The 20093-nt window shown below is 39.4% G+C and overlaps 2 protein-coding genes across 4 annotated transcripts; one reads left to right on the top strand and one right to left on the bottom strand.

Moving 5' to 3' along the window:
* The first annotated feature begins 6332 nt into the window (after positions 1–6332).
* Positions 6333–13815, top strand: aga (aspartylglucosaminidase). Of its 2 annotated transcripts, XM_035766566.2 has the most exons (10): positions 6333–6659; positions 7314–7467; positions 7639–7751; positions 7969–8081; positions 8654–8759; positions 8866–8941; positions 12493–12600; positions 12948–13081; positions 13174–13296; positions 13668–13815. In XM_035766566.2, exons 1-9 carry the CDS (start codon positions 6560–6562, stop codon positions 13272–13274), a joined length of 1005 nt encoding a protein of 334 aa, XP_035622459.1. In that variant the 5' UTR covers positions 6333–6559; the 3' UTR covers positions 13275–13296; positions 13668–13815. The 2 variants fall into 2 exon arrangements, with proteins under 2 accessions (XP_035622459.1, XP_035622452.1); XM_035766559.1 differs by lacking the exon at positions 13668–13815 and having other exon boundaries at positions 13174–13432.
* Positions 13470–18816, bottom strand: neil3 (nei-like DNA glycosylase 3). Of its 2 annotated transcripts, XM_035766550.1 has the most exons (11): positions 18576–18816; positions 18184–18477; positions 17956–18065; positions 17675–17809; positions 16463–16676; positions 16118–16192; positions 15810–15976; positions 15248–15417; positions 14546–14972; positions 14005–14185; positions 13470–13846 (listed from the first exon to the last, which is right to left on the bottom strand). In XM_035766550.1, the coding sequence occupies exons 2-11, from the start codon at positions 18289–18291 to the stop codon at positions 13664–13666; spliced, it is 1770 nt and encodes a 589-aa protein (XP_035622443.1). In that variant the 5' UTR covers positions 18292–18477; positions 18576–18816; the 3' UTR covers positions 13470–13663. The 2 variants fall into 2 exon arrangements, with proteins under 2 accessions (XP_035622443.1, XP_052367207.1); XM_052511247.1 differs by having other exon boundaries at positions 18184–18816.
* Between the last annotated feature and the right edge of the window lie 1277 nt (positions 18817–20093).

Genomic DNA, 20093 nt, shown 5'->3' with positions numbered 1-20093 from the left:
CAACAATTGTGTTTCGTTCAATACTGTAATACATCTACATTTACACCAGGGAAACACCAGGAAAACATGAGCATAGCTGCTGCTTTCTAAATCAGTCCTCACAGTGTTTTTAACAGAGAACCAGACGGTGGGGAACAAAAATGTATTCAATTACATCGATTCCTCAACAGGTGCCAGTCAAAACGCTGATCACTTTGATGACGACAGAACACAGGAATTAAAGTGGTTATTTTACTCTCATTGTTTGGAGTGACACATGCAGCGCTTTTCGACAAACAAATCCATTTCCTCACAACAGCTTCATTTGAATCCAAGTCAATAAGACTTTTTTTCTACAATACTCTCAGCGGTTCTGGGACCTTTTCTATTGCCCCGGAATAAATGTCCCTTTAATTGAATTTGTTTTGGTGCTCTTAAATCTTTAGAACACAAATTAATGTATGCTGTCGGTTGTTAAGTTTCCATCTCCACCCAGGAGTGAAAGGAGGTGTCCAATACTGATTGGGAGCTATTGCCCACTAAACAATTGAAATGAGAAATTTGGTGTACAGATTGACCATTTAATTCAAACGCAATTAATCTAGTTCGTACAATTTATTTTAATTAACTGCAAATATCATTCTGCATGTTTACCTCAAAGAAAAATGTAATGTGGTCAGTAATCAGAAAACAAGATCTAATTAATTTGGTATTTGATTGACTGAATTGATTCCCTGAAGTGCACCTTACAACACAAACACATTTAATACAGACTGGCATTGCTAAGCCATTTTATATCATGTGGAAATAACCTCTAGGAAAGGTGTTTATACTTTATAGACCGAGTCTGTGTATATAACATCTAGGATAGGTGTTTAAATGGTATAGTGTGAGTCGATATTTACATCGGTAATATCACCTGGTTGTACCTTTGCGTATTTTGGTACTGCACCTTTTATGTTTTTGAACACCTCTTCCTTGTGTACAAATGAAAGATAAAGATCAATTGGATTTTGTCTGGTGTTGTCAAAGTCTAAAGAGCTGCAACGGAATTCAAAGCAGGTAAAGAAATAAGAATGCAGTGGAGAGAAAAGGAGACTTCAATTGATACTGCTTTATTTTTCCTAGGAAATATCTTCTGAATATAAAATGACTATCGCTGTTAGATTGAGCTGATCATAGCCCACATACCTCACTCAGCTATGTGCATTTGCATGGTTACAATGTATGGCTGCAATTCCAACATGTAAAATAGTGGCCTTCCACCACGTTCACATCAGTGGACTGTTGAAGATAGGATAGGGACAGTTAGCTGAAACGTGTTTAGATCCACAATGCTTGCTTGCTACCTTAGTGCTAGCTACAGGAAATGTAACACTCAAAACACTTAATGCCAATAGTATCACAAACAAACCTATTTGCTCTCATGGGGTTACTATCTCATTGTTTCATTAAAGTGGGATCATGACACAGGCATGGCAGAGGCTTTTGTGTTGACACTAGTCACCTAACAGCTTTCTGTAAAGATTGGTGCTCCCCCTAGCACATCATTACCATTTAGAGTAAACAGTTCATCAGTGACTCCATCGAAAGCATAACACCACACCCCGGGTAGTCGCCGCGACCTCTCCGCTGATACAACTAGTGTCTTATCACAGCTGCACAGGCAGTAGAGAAAAGAACAGGCAAATGAAGATACTTCATACGGTTGCCAAAGCTAGGATAGAGGCTCTTCCTGCTCTCTTGTGTGTGAAGAGGAATTTAAATCTCAAGAGGAATACCTGAGGTTTTGTGATACTTACCAATGGCATTCCTCTTCTTCCTCTTCTTGAAATAGCATTCAAACGGCTTTGAATTTGTCTTGGGATGCACCTTTTTCCAAATGTTGATCTGGTACACTGAAGATTTTGGGAGAAAAGCTTTAGAAGAAGTAACCTGGTTTAAAGTACAAAATATCATCAAAAGTTTTGAATTATGTTTTCCATTCATGTTCATTCACAAGCACTATTTCCAAAAATAAACAAAATATAAATTACTTGATCTTTTTGATTGCACGTGAGTAACAAGAACAGCAATTCCTGTGGATCAATCAATGCTGTTGATTCAAAGGATTTTACAATGATTGTTCATCATGTAGGGTAATATGATAGAGAGGTTCCACTTCAGCCCCATCCACTGGATCTATAGGTCATTACATTGTGTTGGATGTACTGTACACTCTAGTCTGAGCCAAAATAACATACTTCACATCTTGTTCTCATAGCATACATTCTGAATCTGTAATAATTATTGATCAATCAGCTACTGATGCATGATTGATATTGGCTCTGAGTACCTTAACGTTCTAGTCGGAAGAAGAAAAAGACAGCACAGCCTGAATTTACCTTTCACTTCACAAAATGTTGGTCCTTCCACTGGCAGATTCCAAGTAGCCATTCTAGTCCACCATGGCATCTGCCTTGTATCAATTGCAATGTTAAGCAGTTCACATTCACCAGTTGTGACAGCAGCAACCTCTGAGAAACAACACACTAGGCCATTCCAAGAGTCAGTCAATGTAACTGGAGAGTACACAACAAAATACATTACACACAGCATTAACAGCCTTAAGTTATATATATCTTGCCTCTAAGCCAGTCTCTGAATGTATTACTAGATTGTACACAACTGCTGACAGAGCTGAAATAGAGGTCATTGCAAATGTTGAATCTCTATGGATATTGTGAGCGTTATAAGTTTGGGGTACATACATAAGCCCACAATAGAATGATAATTAAGTGCTTTGAACAGTTTTGCTCATGCCCCTTTTGAGTAATCTGCTTCTTTACATTCCATTCCTTATTGCATGATGTGAAATTACTTTTAAAGGTATATATCGTTTACATATTTTTAAAGATTTTGGCTGATTTAAAAAATAAACATAAGTCTAAGAGAAATGTTGATTTGCCTTGCATAATAAATATTGATGGACCCGTCCCTCCCCTGTTAAACATTTTGTTAGAAATGTGACAAAGCGTTGCCTGTCCTAGCCTGTGTCCAGAAACAAACCTTTGAGTCCGTCTCAGTTCTTAAATGCTTCAACCAAAAGCAAACATTGAGATCTGCTTGAGTAGCCTCGAATGCAAGGCTATTGGAAGGATTTAACACATTCAAATCGCAATGAAAAGCACAAGGAAATATCCATACATAAGGTTCCTAAGCTTCTTGAAAAGGGTGCTTGACTGAGCAGAAATGCACCTAATCCACTGATGTTATTGTAGTTTCCTAAAGGAACATTTCAAGCTAAATGTTTTGTCTTTGGGTGCATTTTGTTTGCTTATATTTGAGTGAATGTTTGTTTCAAAAACAGTGCCAAATCAAATTTTATAATGACTCTTTGATATTACAAATAAAATACAATTTGATATTCAACTCATAATAGAAAATGTTTCTCATGGATTTCTTTTTAAAAAAAAGTGTCGGACAAAGTATGAGTGTAGCTAGCATTATCTTGGTGCTCCAGTTGAGCCATTTTAGAATACATTTTTAAAATATACATATTTAAGTTTACCTATCAGGTTTTTAGTGCATTTTTTTCACTGAGTCTATTGCATTACTGAACTAGATTGATATAAAACTGAATAAATAAGCTATTGCTTTGCTCTTCACAAGTGCTTCACTTTTTTAATGATAGTTAGAAATTGGCCAACTTTTGGTAATACAGCAATGGACATTTGACTTATTGTAAATATTAACGTTCAAGCTAGGTAATGTGTCAAATACACATTGTTGACAAAGATACAAACAGATATACTTAATGTTTATACAGATCTAAGTGGATTGATTTAAAATCATCTAACCTTTTTCTCCAATTCTATATCTGAAATAAAGATAAAATGTTAGTTTTCATTGAAACGTGTGAAGAAAATACTTTTCATTCGTAAGTTGCAGAAATACAAGAAATGATTATCTGTACTTCATCCAAATCGGCAAAGAAATACAACAAAGAGACTGCCAAGTTGGCCACTGAACTCTGAATAAATCATTCTTGTAATTACCCCCGCAATTAGGACTTTATTGGCATTGTTTGACAGATAAAAATGTGGAAAAGTGCCTACCATCCTTATTATCGTCACGTCACCTTCACCAAATAGCAATATCATTTCTTGTGGGAATACTTCAATAATCAATGCTTTGTTTATTTGCATTTTAATTCCATTGAAGGCAGATCTGTTGTGCTCCACGCTTATTCCAATGCCAGCCGTTTAAAAGAACGTTTTTTTCTTCTTCTGGTCGGGCAGCTGCTATCGCTGTTTACCTAGCTGGCGTCTTACTCCATTTGCTTGCTTTGAAACACTGCTGGTCTTTTATCGGACCTTTAAAATCGCTACCCATGAATCTCTTCACTGCGCATGTGTTGCAAAGCCAGGTCTCTTGACAAATCTCTCTACCATCTGTTTCACATTCAATGATTTTGCTCCAAATGGAACCAACTGACTTTGGTGTTGCTTAGAGTTTTTTCTTTAAAAAAAAAGTTTATTCCGAGCTATATTTAATCATCTGAAGAGTGGCTAATCATGGAACTCTTCTTAGTTCCTATGGTCATGAGACAAATTGGGAGTATTTAACATGTTTTAAATAGAAACATTAACTATTTGCAAAGTTCCTTTCAAGAAAAAAAGTGGAGTTAATGATCTCGCTCTCAAGTTTTTCATTACATGAGCTGAACCCTATCATGATTTTTCTTTTGCGCTATTATCACCTGTTATCTCACCTCAATTGTGATCCCATGGTCCTTTACAAAGTGCATGCTGCAAAGGTATTTACATGTGAAGTTGTAAAAAAAAAAGTTACATGAAAAACAGTGGTACACCACTACCACCACCTCGATAACTTGTGGCTTCTAGGGTCCATATCAAATTCATGAGTTGGTGATTTGCGCAACTTTTTTTTGTATTAGCCAACACTGTAAAGGCAGAGCAATAAAACACATCATTATTAGGCCTTGCAATTCCATTTGACAAGTTCAGTGTCTCAACCATAAACTGCTATAGTGTGCATACATGCTATTTACATTTACATTTAAGTCATTTAGCAGACGCTCTTATCCAGAGCTCTTATCCAGAGCGACTTACAAATTAATTAATTATTAATTAACTATTAATGGATTGTTCAGGCCAATCAACTAATGGTTCAGTCAACAACTGATCAAAAAAGATGAATCAGTTGAATCATAAATGTTTAACCAATGCCTTTAACATGACCATTCAATAACGATTAGATCATTAGCTCCCTTCAAACCCCACAATTAAAATGTATGTCACATAAGAAGTCAACAGTTGACTGACAAGAGGGCTAATTATTGCTTACTCGGGCTACAGCACACAACAAAGGTCAGGATCACTAACTCCTTGTATCGGATTCATTGGTATTAGTAATCAACGAATAGGGAAAATAAATAAATCACCCATTTGAATTGACCGACAGCCCAAATGATTTCACATGCTATAAGCATGCATAATATTTAATGTCTTCTTATGAGACTATAGACTCATACAGTATGTGCACGTGGTGTCCTTTCTCACTGTCTTTTATGCTGACATGCAACATTTATTCATAGGATTGAGCTGTGATATGCTTATTCTACACAACTATAGTGACATTATTTATTGAAAAGCTGTGGAGGACATCATGAAAATTGCATCACAAAGGGCATGTGTGATTGACGAAGTTATATCCTATAAGGGCAATCCTTTTAGCCTCTGCTCTTTCATTTTGATCAATAACACAGAAAAAGTTATACTCTATATTTCTCTCTTCATTGTTCCCCAACAGACACCTTGTAACAATCATGGTATGTCATGCCATGTTTAAGGACTAACCAATGAATAAAATATCAGTGAAAATTGCATTTTCCAAATGAATAATGTAAAGGATGACACACTACTAAGGTTCACTTCTCAAGGTTAGACTTGATTGTTTTGTTACTTTCCCTGTGTAGCCTGTGCTTTTGTCTTCTTTTGTTTGAGATGAGATGATCAAATTAAATCCACTGTTTTCAGTTCTAGCAAAACGTTGAATCCAATATCTCCCGCAACTAACATTAATCGTGAACCTATTTTAAATGGATGGAGTCAGTCCATTTCTATTTCACAGATTTATTGCTAGGCTACAGTTGTGAATGAGTTAACATGTGTGATCTGAATTTAGATAAGTGTTGGCATAATGAGCGCAGCAAACGTGGTATTTTTTTATTGTTCACTTTATCAAGTCCCATGCAATTGCAGAAAAGCAATGCAGAGCATGAAGCTGTATTTCAACATATGCATTGCACTGAAAAGATACACTGGCCCTTTAATGAAAAGCCTGCCCACTAGTCATGTACCAAAACAAGGAAGTCGAAAAATGAACGTTCATTCTTAATGAAATTCTTCATGAAAGCTAGGTTTATTTTTAACCAACTAATTTCAAAACGCCTCGTATATTTTCGAAATACTGTGGACCGTTAAAAAAAAATCACTTGAAATTAACATGTTCTGGAAAAAAAATTGCAGTTGAAACTGAAAGCTAACGTTATTTATTTTGCAAAACTTTTGTCAAAATGCATCTGTGTTTTATATTGATGTTTTTGTTGCCATTTGGCCACGCAACATTGCCTCTTGTTATAAACACATGGCAATTCGAGCATGCTACAGCGACAGGTAACTTCATTCTATCATTTTGTTCTTATTGTTGCAAATAAGTTATCAATTTTGATACAACTTTATCAAATGATACATTGTAAGAAAGACATTCATGAAGTTAGCTAGCTAGATCTGTCCTGCCAGCCCAAGAGATGAATGTGGCCCTCTAAAATATTTCGATTTTATTTTCTGAGTTGATGTGGACAATCCAAGCTGTCAAAATATCACCAGTTGGCATACTAATCCTTGGCAACTGGGGGGGGATCATTGACCAAATGGTTCTTTGGCAGCCTAGGCCTATTCCTTTTTTATGGGCAATCCCTTGAGATGGTCATGTTATCTGGCAGGATTGGGACTGTACCGTCTGGCACTCTGATAATGTGACCAAAATCATGTCTAAATACTGTGAAAAAGTTAAATATTGTGTGCTTCTAGGTTCTACCTCTGTTACATATTTTGTGTGTTGCGTGGGAACCAACATATTATTTTATGTACAAATGCTGCTCTTGGGACCCATTCATGTTGAATTGGTGAATCAGGAGGCACATCCATTTATTTTTTATAAAGCATATTTTAATGTCTAGACTTATTCCTAGAATGTAGCAAGACTGAAATATTCTTACTAAGTCAAACACTCATCTGTCTGTCTGTCTGTGACTCTCTCGCTTAAAGCGTGGAGTGCTCTGCAGGCTGGGGGCTCTGTGCTGGATGCCGTGGAGAAGGGCTGTGCCCGCTGCGAGGCTGACCAGTGTGATGGCAGTGTGGGGTTTGGAGGGAGCCCAGATGAGAGAGGAGAGACCACCCTGGATGCCATGATCATGAACGGGCAAGTCATACCCACTAACTAGTCAGTAGAGTAGGGCTTAGGGGTGTCTAAAACCAATTGATCCCATTTCAGTCAATACAATGTTTAATTAAGTTATAGTGGGACATGGCATTTTTTGGAAATATTATTAATATTCTTCATTAAAGGTTTCCTGGTTTTGTGTGGATGCAGTAATACAATGGAGGTGGGCGCTGTAGGAGACCTACGCAGAATCAAGAATGCAATTGGGGTGGCCAGAGCCGTGATGGAACACACCGACCACACACTACTGGTGGGCGAGTCAGGTATTGCAGGATTCAAAATAGGCTTTTATTGGCTAAGGAGACAGACACAGCAAAAACATGACTCCTTTTGCATGTAACTCATCACATATCTTTTAACATACAGTAGCCTCCTACAGCTAACCATTCCATCATATACAGTTAGTAGTACATTGTATTGCTGTTTGCTGCTTTTGACCCTATATTGTTATTTTTAACCCCACTACCATGTTCAACACAGCATCAGTCTTTGCTGAGAACATGGGCTTCACTGCAGAAGACCTTACAACCAACAAATCTATCAGCATTTTCACACAGTGGTTGAAGGACAACTGCCAACCCAATTATCACAAGGTGTGTGTTTTCTAATATAGCTTTGGTCTGTCATTATCTTGTATGGAAGATGCATGCAGGCTTCCATAATCATATTGATTTATACTGTACTGAAAAAATGTAAGGATATCACCATGTTTGAAAAAGTAATGAATTAAATGGACATCCATGTTATGAATAATGCATTAGGGGACGTATGAAAGAGACTATTGTTTATCCCAACATGCTGTTACCATTGGCACAACCAAAGCCCTGTAGACAATACAATGCTTATGCATATTGGGCTCCCGGCTGCTTAAATTACTATTGAGCTGGGTAACCATAGCCAAAAGATTAAGGTGCTTAGGTAGTGTGCTGGTTGAAGTAGAAAATATCTTCATTAAATTGGAAGCCTTCTCTTTGCTTTACTGCAAGTCGCTCTGGATAAGAGCATCTGCTAAATGACAAAACAAAATTTAGTAAAAACAATTCCTTTACAGAACTGTGGATATAATCACAAACAACCTAATGTGTTATTTGTCTATGGCTGCTGTGATTAGAACAGTCTTAACCCAAATTGATGTTGACTAATCTTTCCCCTTTAATATCAACAGAACGTTTCCCCAGATCCTTCACAATACTGTGGACCATACAAACCTGGAGCCACACTGAGGCAAAAGAGAAAACGACAGATTGATATACATGCACATGACACTATTGGTATAGTTCATTAAATTAATGAATTGTTTTGTAGAGGTCGATAGTCAACTTTGATCTTCAGATCAGAATTGTACATTTAATATTGTGTACCTTTTCCTGACATTAGGGATGATTGTGATTGGTAAAGATGGCCAAGTTGCAGCAGGAACATCAACCAACGGAGCGAACCACAAGGTCCCGGGGTATGCATGTCTTGTTTAAAATTAAAGTGCCTTCAGAAAGTATTCAGACCCCTTGACTTTTGTAACGTTTACAGCCTTATTGTAAAATTGATTAAATTGTTTTTTTCCTTCATCTACTCACAATACCCCATAGTTACAAAGCAAAAACAGGTTTTTAGAAATGTTTGCTAATTTATTAAAAATTAAACAACTTAAATATAACATTTACATAAGTATTCAGACCCTTTAAGCTATACTTTGTTGAAGCACTTTTGGCAGCGATTACAGTCTCGAGTCTTCTTGGGTATGATTCTACAAGCTTTTCACACCTGTATTTGGGGAGTTTCTCCCATTCTTCTCTGCAGATACTCTCAAGCTCTGTCAGGTTGGATGGAGTGTTGATGTACAGCTATTTTCAGGTCTCTCCAGAGATGTTCAAATCGGGTTCATGTCCGGGCCACTCAAGGACATTCAGATACTTGTCCCGAAGCCACTCCTGCGTTGTCTTGGCTGTGTGCTTAGGGTCGTTGTCCTGTTGGAAGGTGAACCTTCAACCCAGTCTGAGGTCCTGAGCGCTCTGGAGCAGGTTTTCATCAAGGATCGCTCTGTACTTTGCTCCGTACATCTTTGTGTCAATCCTAACTCGTCTCCCAGACTGAAAAACATACCCACAGAATGTTGCTGCTGCCACCACCATGCTTCACCGTAGGGATGGTGCCAGGTTTCCTCCAGACGTGACACTTGGAATTTAGACCAAATAGTTCATTCTTGGTTTCATCAGACCAGAGAATCTTGTTTCTCATGGTCTGAGAGTCTTTAGGTGCCTTTAGGCAAACTTCAAGCAGCTTGTCATGAGCCTTTTACTGAAAAGTGGCCTCCGTCTGGCCACTACCATAAAGGCCTGATTGGTGGAGTGCTGCAGAGATGGTTGTCCTTCTGGAAGGTTCTCCCATCTCCACAGAAGAACTCTAGAGCTCTGTCAGAGTGACCACCCCATTCTCGGTCACCTCCCTGACCAAGGGCATTCTCCCCCGATTGCTCAGTTTGACCAGGTGGCCAGCTCTAGGAAGAGTCTTGGTTCTTCCAAACTTCTTCCATGTAAGAATCATGGAGGCCACTGTGTTCTTAGGGACCTTCAATGCTGCAGAAATGTTTTCGCACCCTTTCCGAGACCTGTGCCTCGACACAATCCTGTCTCGGAACGCTATGGACAATTCCTTCGACCACATGGTTTGGTTTTTGCTCTGACATGCACTGTCAACTGTTGGACCTTATATCGATCGACAGGTGTGTGCCTTTCCATATCATGTCCAATCGTTTGAATTTACCACAGGTGGACTCCAATCAAGTTGTAGAAACATCTCAAGGATGATCAATGGAAACAGGATGCACCGGAGCTCAACTTCAAGACTCATTGCAAAGGGTCTGAATACTTATGTAAATAAGGTATTTGATATGTATTTTTAATACATTTGCAAAAATGTCTAACCTGTTTTCGCTTTGTCATTATGGGGTATTGTGTGTAAATTGCTGAGGATCATATATTTTTAATCAATTTTAGAATAAGGCTGTAACATAACAAATGTGGAAAAAGTGGTCTGAATACTTTCCAAAGGCACTGGTACAGTACTAGTCAAAAGTTTGGACACACACACAACAACAAAAAAGCAGCCTCTCAGCTCGGTGGATTTTTTATTTTTTTTAAGAGAAAAAAAGAAAAGTTTGGACACAACTCATTCAAGGATTTTTCTTTATTTTTACTATTTTCTACATTGTAGAATAATAGTGAAGACATCAAAACTATGAAATAACACATATGGAATCATGTAGTAACCAAAAAGTGTCAAATCTAAGTATTTTATATTTGAGATTCTTCAAAGTACGAAACATTACTGTGCAGCCGTATTCATTGACCTGGCCAAGGCTTTCGACTCTGTCAACCACCACATCCTCATCGGCAGACTCGACAGCCTTGGTTTCTCAAATGATTGCCTCGCCTGGTTCACCAACTACTTCTCTGATAGAGTTCAGTGTGTCAAATCGGAGGGTCTGCTGTCCGGACCTCTGGCAGTCTCTATGGGGGTGCCACAGGGTTCAATTCTTAGACCGACTCTCTTCTCTGTTTACATCAATGAGGTCGCTCTTGCTGCTGGTGAGTCCCTGATCCACCTCTACGCAGACGACACCATTCTGTATACTTCCGGCCCTTATTTGGACACTGTGTTAACAACCCTCCAGGCAAGCTTCAATGCCATACAACTCTCCTTCCGTGGCCTCCAATTGCTCTTAAATACAAGTAAAACTAAATGCATGCTCTTCAACCGATCGCTACCTGCACCTACCCGCCTGTCCAACATCACTACTCTGGACGGCTCTGACTTAGAATACGTGGACAACTACAAATACTTAGGTGTCTGGTTAGACTGTAAACTCTCCTTCCAGACCCATATCAAACATCTCCAATCCAAAGTTAAATCTAGAATTGGCTTCCTATTTCGCAACAAAGCATCCTTCACTCATGCAGCCAAACATACCCTTGTAAAACTGACCATCCTACCAATCCTCGACTTTGGCGATGTCATTTACAAAATAGCCTCCAATACCCTACTCAACAAATTGGATGCAGTCTATCACAGTGCAATCCGTTTTGTCACCAAAGCCCCATATACTACCCACCATTGCGACCTGTACGCTCTCGTTGGCTGGCCCTCGCTTCATACTCGTCGCCAAACCCACTGGCTCCATGTCATCTACAAGACCCTGCTAGGTAAAGTCCCCCCTTATCTCAGCTCGCTGGTCACCATAGCATCTCCCACCTGTAGCACACGCTCCAGCAGGTATATCTCTCTAGTCACCCCCAAAACCAATTCTTTCTTTCGCCGCCTCTCCTTCCAGTTCTCTGCTGCCAATGACTGGAACGAACTACAAAAATCTCTGAAACTGGAAACACTTATCTCCCTCACTAGCTTTAAGCACCAACTGTCAGAGCATCTTACATATTACTGCACCTGTACATAGCCCACCTATAATTTAGCCCAAACAACTACCTCTTTCCCAACTGTATTTAATTTATTTATTTATTTTGCTCCTTTGCACCCCATTATTTTTATTTCTACTTTGCACATTCTTCCATTGCAAAACTACCATTCCAGTGTTTTACTTGCTATATTGTATTTACTTTGCCACCATGGCCTTTTTGCCTTTACCTCCCTTCTCACCTAATTTGCTCACATTGTATATAGACTTGTTTATACTGTATAATTGACTGTATGTTTGTTTTACTCCATGTGTAACTCTGTGTCGTTGTATCTGTCGAACTGCTTTGCTTTATCTTGGCCAGGTCGCAATTGTAAATGAGAACTTGTTCTCAACTTGCCTACCTGGTTAAATAAAGGTGAAATAAAAAAATAAAAAAAGTAGCCACCCTTTGTCTTGGTGACAGCTTTGCACTCTTGGCAGTCCACAATGTAGAAAACCCTTGAATGAGTAGGTGTGTCCAAAGTGAACTGGTACTGTATATAATGAATATTGACGATGAGTATACCTATACATCTCCTTGATTTGTCCTGTAGGCGTGTAGGGGACTCTCCCATCGCTGGAGCAGGGTCCTATGCCGACAGCACCGCAGGTGGTGCGGCAGCAACGGGAGATGGAGATGTCATGATGCGCTTCCTACCTAGGTATCCATCCAGGCTTCTTGCACAGAGATGTTCGGAAGGATGTAACGTTGAAGAATGTTCAGATAGAAACATATGGCGTAGACAAAATATGATCGTCATAGAAGTGTCAGTTCGTGTCATGTCAGCTCTATTCATTATATTTCTATCTGCAACGCTCAGAACGTTTTATATCACTGAATTACACCCCAGATAAGACTCACATTTCTGCTTTGTCTACATTTGGGTGTACTTTAGTCACAGCTGACATTTAATATTTTAAGGATTAGCAAACGGCTTACCATCGCTAAACGGGCTAGATGCCAAAACCAGATACTAATGAAATGTGTTTAATTTGTTTACAAATGCAGTTACCTGGCTGTTGAGCTAATGAAGACAGGAACAGATCCATCCACAGCTTGTAAGACATCCATCTCCAGGATCAAGATACATTACCCAGGGTTCTTTGGGGCTGTCATCTGTGCCAACACAACAGGCCACTATGGTGAGTTCTCTAGATTAACCCAGTTATGGTTACAATGGTCATAATAAATACTATGATAAATGTAATGCTGACCCATTGTTCTGTCTTCTAAGGTGCTGCATGCAACAAAGTTCCTGGCTTCTCCAAATTTCCTTTTGTGGTGTACAACTCAAAGACCAAATCTCCACTTTTACAATCAGTTGACTGTTTTTAAAACCATTCAATGTTAATTTGAGGTAATGTGTACCCTTGTGCCACTATCAATTATGACAATCAATACTTGTTGTCTTATGAGCCATGGATTTGAATCTAAACTGTTTGAATGTTTACAGAAATAGTTCACATTTTATGAATAAACTCATAATACAAAAAGCTGTGCAGTTCATAACATTTCAAATGATAGCCATGGTTTATATTGAAAGCGATCAATTATTTATTTAATGACAGTGATGGATTTTAATATTATAACAAGGGTGAAGCTTAAGAACTTAAGTGATACATTGATTAATTAAAACATTTTACACTAAAATGGATCAATAGCAGTACAAAAAGCAGTGATGTTCAAAACAGTTATTTTCTTTGTATCTTGCCCCTTTCCTCTCATCAGCAACCAGGAAGGATGGAGATTCCAGGACCATTTTCTGCCCACTGGAAGAAATCACACTGCTTGCCCTTTGGAAAACTGCATACGTAAAAGTTGCGGCCGTTGTTTGGTCCTAGTTTGAGTACAGTCCTCATCAGGCAGCGTTTTGCATGGTTACAGAATGGAAAGTGTGTATCAGCCCACTAAGGACATAAGAGAGAATACAGTCATTCTGAGGCACCAGTTTTTCCTGGTCAGTCTAATAGTCTTCCATGTCTGTAAATCAGGATGTTTATGTTTGAACAAACACATATCTACTTTTGCTAATGGACATGTAGACCAATTCCACCATAATTCTTACCTCAAAGAATTTGCACTGTGTCTCCCTGGGGAGCGAGCAGGTGTAGAACTGTCGTCCTTTGTTGTCCCCCTGCTTGGTGACCAATCGGAGCACACTGGGCCGTCCATGGGATACACAGCAAGGGTTGCTGGGAGGGGACTGGGTCTGTGTACTCCCAGTTGGTGCATTGTTTTGAGGGGGACTGACAGGTGGAGAAAAGTATTCTTGTTAGATAAATGGTATAACATTCACTGTCAAAGGATCAGCTGTTAATTTAAATTGAGTATGTTTAATTATCGCTACACTTGATAACATCTTTGAATTTAAACCATTCCACATGCATTAGTTGGTATACAACAGTTTCTGTGAACATTTTATTCAGCACACTGACCTACATTCTGGGCTCACTGAGCGGAGCAACACGTACATTATGGTCACTAATCAACTATTCTGTAAAGTACAGAGAGCAGGAGGCTTTTCCATCCCAGTTACCCACACAAAAGTCAAACTACCTTGTTATAATATTTTACTTATAAATACAAAAGCACCACCATTCACTCACCTCAAATTATGGTGGGTTCCGTTTTGAGGTTTGTTACTGACAGAAAAGGGACTGTGATCAATTCTCATTTTCTTGTGCGGCTGACTGAAGGAGACCATTGTTGATTCCCCTTTGGAGAGCTCCCCGCTTTTGTCCTGCCAGCCACCAGAGGCATAATTTGGACTACTTATTTTTCCCTGGCAGACATTGTGTTTACTTAAACCTCTTGCTGTGGAATTTAACTGACTGTTGGTGGAGGATAGAGGAAGGGGAGAGTTGACGCGGCTCGCCTTTGGGCTGAGGTCGGTGAACATCAGGGTGGTGTTCCCGAATGCGGCCCTGCGGTTGACTTTCAGGCCCTCTTGTGGTTTGGAGAAGGCATTGCAGGGGTACTTGATCAGATCTCTGGTGAAGGGTGAACTCTCGGGGCTGGCATTGTCTTTGGGGACTGTGGAGGGGACGAGGACAGTGGGAAAACTGTTTATTTTATTCAACAACATCAATTAGATTCACATTCTATTCTGTTAGTTTAGAGCTGGATTTTTGGCCTGAAGGGTAGGGTAACTAAATTGAGATTCAACATTGAGAATGCTTTATTAGTCCAGGAGGAGGCTCATTCTGGGTCAAGGAAACCTGCACACACACATAAAACCAGACCTCAATGTGATTAGAATTGGTTTGACACAACCACATTCGTCCATATAAGAGTAGTTGACTACTCACGCTCAGGCCTAGGGGTCAGGCAGGCATCACAGGCCTTGTTCATAGGCTGGTTGATCAGAGTGCAGAGTTGACAGGCCCACTCCTCTTCCTCCCTCTTGGCCACATGATCGTTGCTCCCCATGCTGCCTTGGTAAGCCCAGCCAACTAATGTGTTCCTGGTTGGGAGTTTGCTAAAGAAAAGGAAGACAAGTTAAATGTGATTCGCAAATACATTGAATTCTTGTCCACCAGTACTTTTTACATTCAGATTATACTATATATGCAAAATTCACCTACAAGATGCATAATGGCTTAAAACAAAACAAAAATATGGAAGCTTCATTTAAAAAAATTAAAAAATAACATTTTTACCTGTTTAACCCTGTGAATATTGGATTTCTCTCCAACTGACCTGCTATCATGCAGCATGATTCAAGCAACATTTGAGCCCACCGCGGGTGGCCAATGATCAGAACCAATGTTAAATTGTATGCCAGCACATGTGGGGAAAAGTCGGAGGTGTCGGGGTCTAAGGCTTTCATCCCAACTCATTTCTAGTTTAATTCAGATCCTGTGACTTTACCTCACGTTAACCTCACTTGGGTCCCCAGTCTGGCAGCGGTCGCAGAAGTACGTCATCCTTCCGTTGGCCCCGAGGCGACAGACGGTGACGGCCCCATTGCACTGACCACACTGAGGCCGTTTGTAGACCTTGTAGTGTTTGTTGAGAGCGGAGCCTGTCTTACGGCACTGAAGGAAACAGAAGTGAAACAAATGGGACATGGCTGATGAATACACGGTCTTTACACTACTGTAAAGCATCTTTATTCAATTAAGAGGTCATTTAGCACATAGGATATTGCTTTCATTACATTGCTAATTGTTGTCTACCTTGTAAAATAGGAGGGTGAAATCTCGTGTCATTTTCACAAGATGGTGGAGCTGGGTATCCGTGAGTTGATTGACCTGAAAGATTTGGAAAATTGTGTCCACACCATTGACTTGGTTCCATTCTAATTAGCATTTTAGCTAATCTTAACCATTTAGGAAATTATAGCAATGCAATACACTACTCAGTCACCACAGTGCTGAATAAACTCATCCAACGTCACTTACTGAATGGATTCCATGTAGTTTGTAATGCATGCTAAATAGCCTAGAGGCAATCCAAAACATGACTGGACCTTGCTCATTATGTATAGGTATCAAAAATGATGGTGTATCAGCTTTACCCACTTTAACAGAAGGGTGAAGACCGGAGTCAAACAGGGCTTCGTTCTTAATGATGTTTCCCACTCCTGGTAGGACGGCCTGGTCTAGGAGTACATCACACAGCATCCTGCAGCTCTGCCTCCTCACAGTCTCCTCCGCGTGGGAGAAGCTGAATTTACAGGAGCAAACATCCAGACTCTCCATAGCTCTCATTCTCTGTTCACAGTCCTCCGTCAGTCTGCAACAGAGTTGTGGACTCAAGTCTGACTCGAGACTTGACTTGATATAAAATAACTTGAAACTTGACTTGGACCCTCAAGGCTCGGGACTCGACTTTAGGTTGATAATTTGAAATGAATCTGGCCAGGTTGAGGCACAGAGTCTACATGCAGCCAGAGTTGCAACACCGTTGCCCTTCAAAAAAAAAACTGCAACAAATTGGCTAGTAAACCATACACACTGCACTTTGATTGGACCAGCAAACTGTCAATCGACACAGATCGGCGAGCTAGTGAACAGATTGCTGATTTGCTGTACAGTTATAGGATCGGGTACAGTGCAAACGTTAAATTGTCAGGACAAGATTGCCATAATAAATATTCAGCCCCCCAAAAATGTGTTGATCAAGAATATTAACCTTGCCCTCTACCTGTGTACATTCAGATAGGAGAGGTTAAGCCTGATATAGAGGCTATTTCTTTTGGGCTATTGTCCATGTATATTTGGTCAATCTACTTGTATATTTTGCATGATATGGTGCTCTCATCATCACATCACCTAGACCTGTAAATAAATCAACACTCTTTCTGGTAGCCTCAATACATAGACAGATGCATAGATTTTTTTTTCTTGACATGAAAACTTGTGACTCAACTTGCTGTTAGAATGCACAACTTGGATTTGACCCGATCTACTTGGGACTCAATTTGAGACTGATCTTTTGACTTGAGACCTGCTTGTAACTTAAATAATAGTGACTTGCCCCCCCTCCCCTCCCATCTGCAATCATGTGTGTGTGTGTGTGTGTGTGTGTGTGTGTGTGTGTGTGTGTGTGTGTGTGTGTGTGTGTGTGTGTGTGTGTGTGTGTGTGTAGAGAACACCATTTCATGTTAGAATGATTACAATCAAAGGCTGAATTGGAACTATAGGTTGATGCCAGGAGTGGAAGGGTAGTACCTTGATGCCTGCTGCAAGTGCAGGCTTTTGTTCCAGCCCAGTGTGAATTATCCCCCATACCTGATTTCCACAGTAGAGTCAAAGAAGGAGACTGTGTCATTGGTCAGGTGGATCTCCAGCACAGGGGGTGATCCCTTTCTGCTTTTGATGTCAGTGGGGTTGATTCGCATAGAGCCATCCATACCAAAGTGGACTCTGCCATTAGAAGAGAGATAATGACAAATGTAAACAGTTCAGAAATGCATTTTACATGGGTGGTATGTTAGACATTTAATACCCAAATTAAATTAGTTGATTTCTAACAATAAAATTACATCACCCCCATAATAGAAGCTAGCTACCTCAGAGCTCTTTGGCCAAAGTACATGAAGAGTTCCTTTCCAAGGGTCTCAACTCCTGTGTATTGACAGCCCATGAATATCTGGAAGGATATCGTATTGGTGGCATTCCTCTGCAAAGAATAACGTTCGTTACAAATCACCTAAAGTTAGCTAGCTACAACAGCAGAGATATAACTGGTAACGTTACTGTAACTAGCTACTGTTAGCTAGCTAACAATAGTAACTTACTTGTGTGTTTGTCGTCAAGCTTCCCCTGAATTCTTTCACCTTCTGTCCTCTTTGGACCTTCGAGCGGATCTTTTCTCCATTCAATGTGCATCCTGGACCCTCAACCATTTTACCTTGGGATCTAAAGTTATTGTTGCAAACTATTTGATTAAAAAAAACATACAACAAGAAGCTGTGCGTACTGAATTTTTACAAAACCAAAACATCCGGATTCCCGCCATATGATTTCATCTTCTTCATCTATGGTATGAAGGCGATCATAAAACAAGGGTTAGAGGTGCATGCCGCCACCTACTGTAAACGACAGAAAAAATATTTGTATAAAAACCAGCATACAAAATACAAAAATAGACATATTAAAACCCACCCCACTCCTTCAGTCACATTCTTACATAGGCTCAGGGGCCTGTGAGGGAAGAACATTCTTTGACAGGATTTCTTTCAATGTCTAACTGTAAACTCAGACTCCCAAAAAGCATTCTGCTGCACTCATAATGATTTCAATTTCTGCGGTGCAGTTTATGCCATTGCAATAAATGCTACAATGTCCAGCTTTTTGATATTGAATTTTAACATGGTCACATGATTAAAACGCGCATTAAAGTTACTCAATTTTCGCCAGAATGCCATAGAAGAAGATTTAAATCACAGATGGCACAATGAACCAGATATGTCACCGGATGTATAAGTACGAAGCATCCAGTTGGTGTTTCCACTCACTACCAAATATGGTGATGAGAGGAAGCCCCATAACCGGATGAGGGAGAAGACAGAGCGAGATGATTAAGGACAACTATCAGCAAATTTGATCTCCATACAGTTTTGTGTTTCCTAAAATAGATAATGAACAAACAGAGTAGACTGTATTTTGTAGACCATTGGAAATGACATGCTCCGATCAATCTTGGGTTAGTTATAAAAATCTTTGTTTAAATGTGCACATTGTACATTCCTGGATGTCCTATGAGATGCATGGGATCCATCCAGTCATTGATGTAGCAAGATGCACTGTAGCTTGTAGTAGAGAGTAATGTCTTTGCCAGCGAAAACTTTACTTTGAATACAAGTATGCCCTAAAAGGAAAAACAGGTATGTCTTTCAATAACTTGACGACCAAAATACTTAATTCTTAGCTTGAAATTATAATTGTTTTATTCAGAAATGTTCACAATCAAATAGGAACATTTTACATACAAAACAACACTTGAATCAATAAACAGAACAAGCAACTAGAAAAAGCATGAATATATCTCTCAACCAGCTTCATGAGGTAGTCACCTGGAATGCATTTCAATTAACAGGTGTGCCTTGTTAAAAGTTAAAGTTAATAAGGATCCGCATCTTTTTTTACCAATTTTCATCTAAAATGACATACCCACATCTAACTGCCTATAGCTCAGGACCTGACGCAAGAGTATGTATATTCTTGATACCATTTGAAAGGAAACAGTTTGAAGTTTATGGAAAATGTGAAATGAATGTGGGATTATAAAACACATTCGATATGGTAAGAGATAATACAATAACTTGTTTTTGTACCATCATCTTCGAAATGTAAGAGAAAGGCCCTAATGTTTTATTCCAGCCCAAGCGAAATGTATACTTTGGCCACTAGATGGTAGCAGTGTTGTAGACAGATTCAAAGAAAGATTGAATTTCTGTTCAAAATTCTGTATCAAGACTGCCCAAATGTGCCTAATTGGTTTATTAATAACTTTTCAAGTTCATAACTGTGCACTCTCCTCAAACAATAGCATGATATTATTTCACTGTAATAGCTACTGTAAATTGGACAGTGCAGTTAGATTAAAAAGAATGTAACCTTTCTGCCAATATGAGATATGTCTTTGTCCTGGGAAATTTTCTTGTTATTTACAACATCATGCTAATCACATTAGCGCACATTAGCT

The sequence above is a fragment of the Oncorhynchus keta genome, chromosome 4 (assembly GCF_023373465.1).
Source record: "Oncorhynchus keta strain PuntledgeMale-10-30-2019 chromosome 4, Oket_V2, whole genome shotgun sequence".
NCBI classification, from domain to species: domain Eukaryota; kingdom Metazoa; phylum Chordata; class Actinopteri; order Salmoniformes; family Salmonidae; genus Oncorhynchus; species Oncorhynchus keta.
Note: the sequence above shows the minus strand (reverse complement) of the source record. Positions and strands in the feature narration are given on the sequence as shown.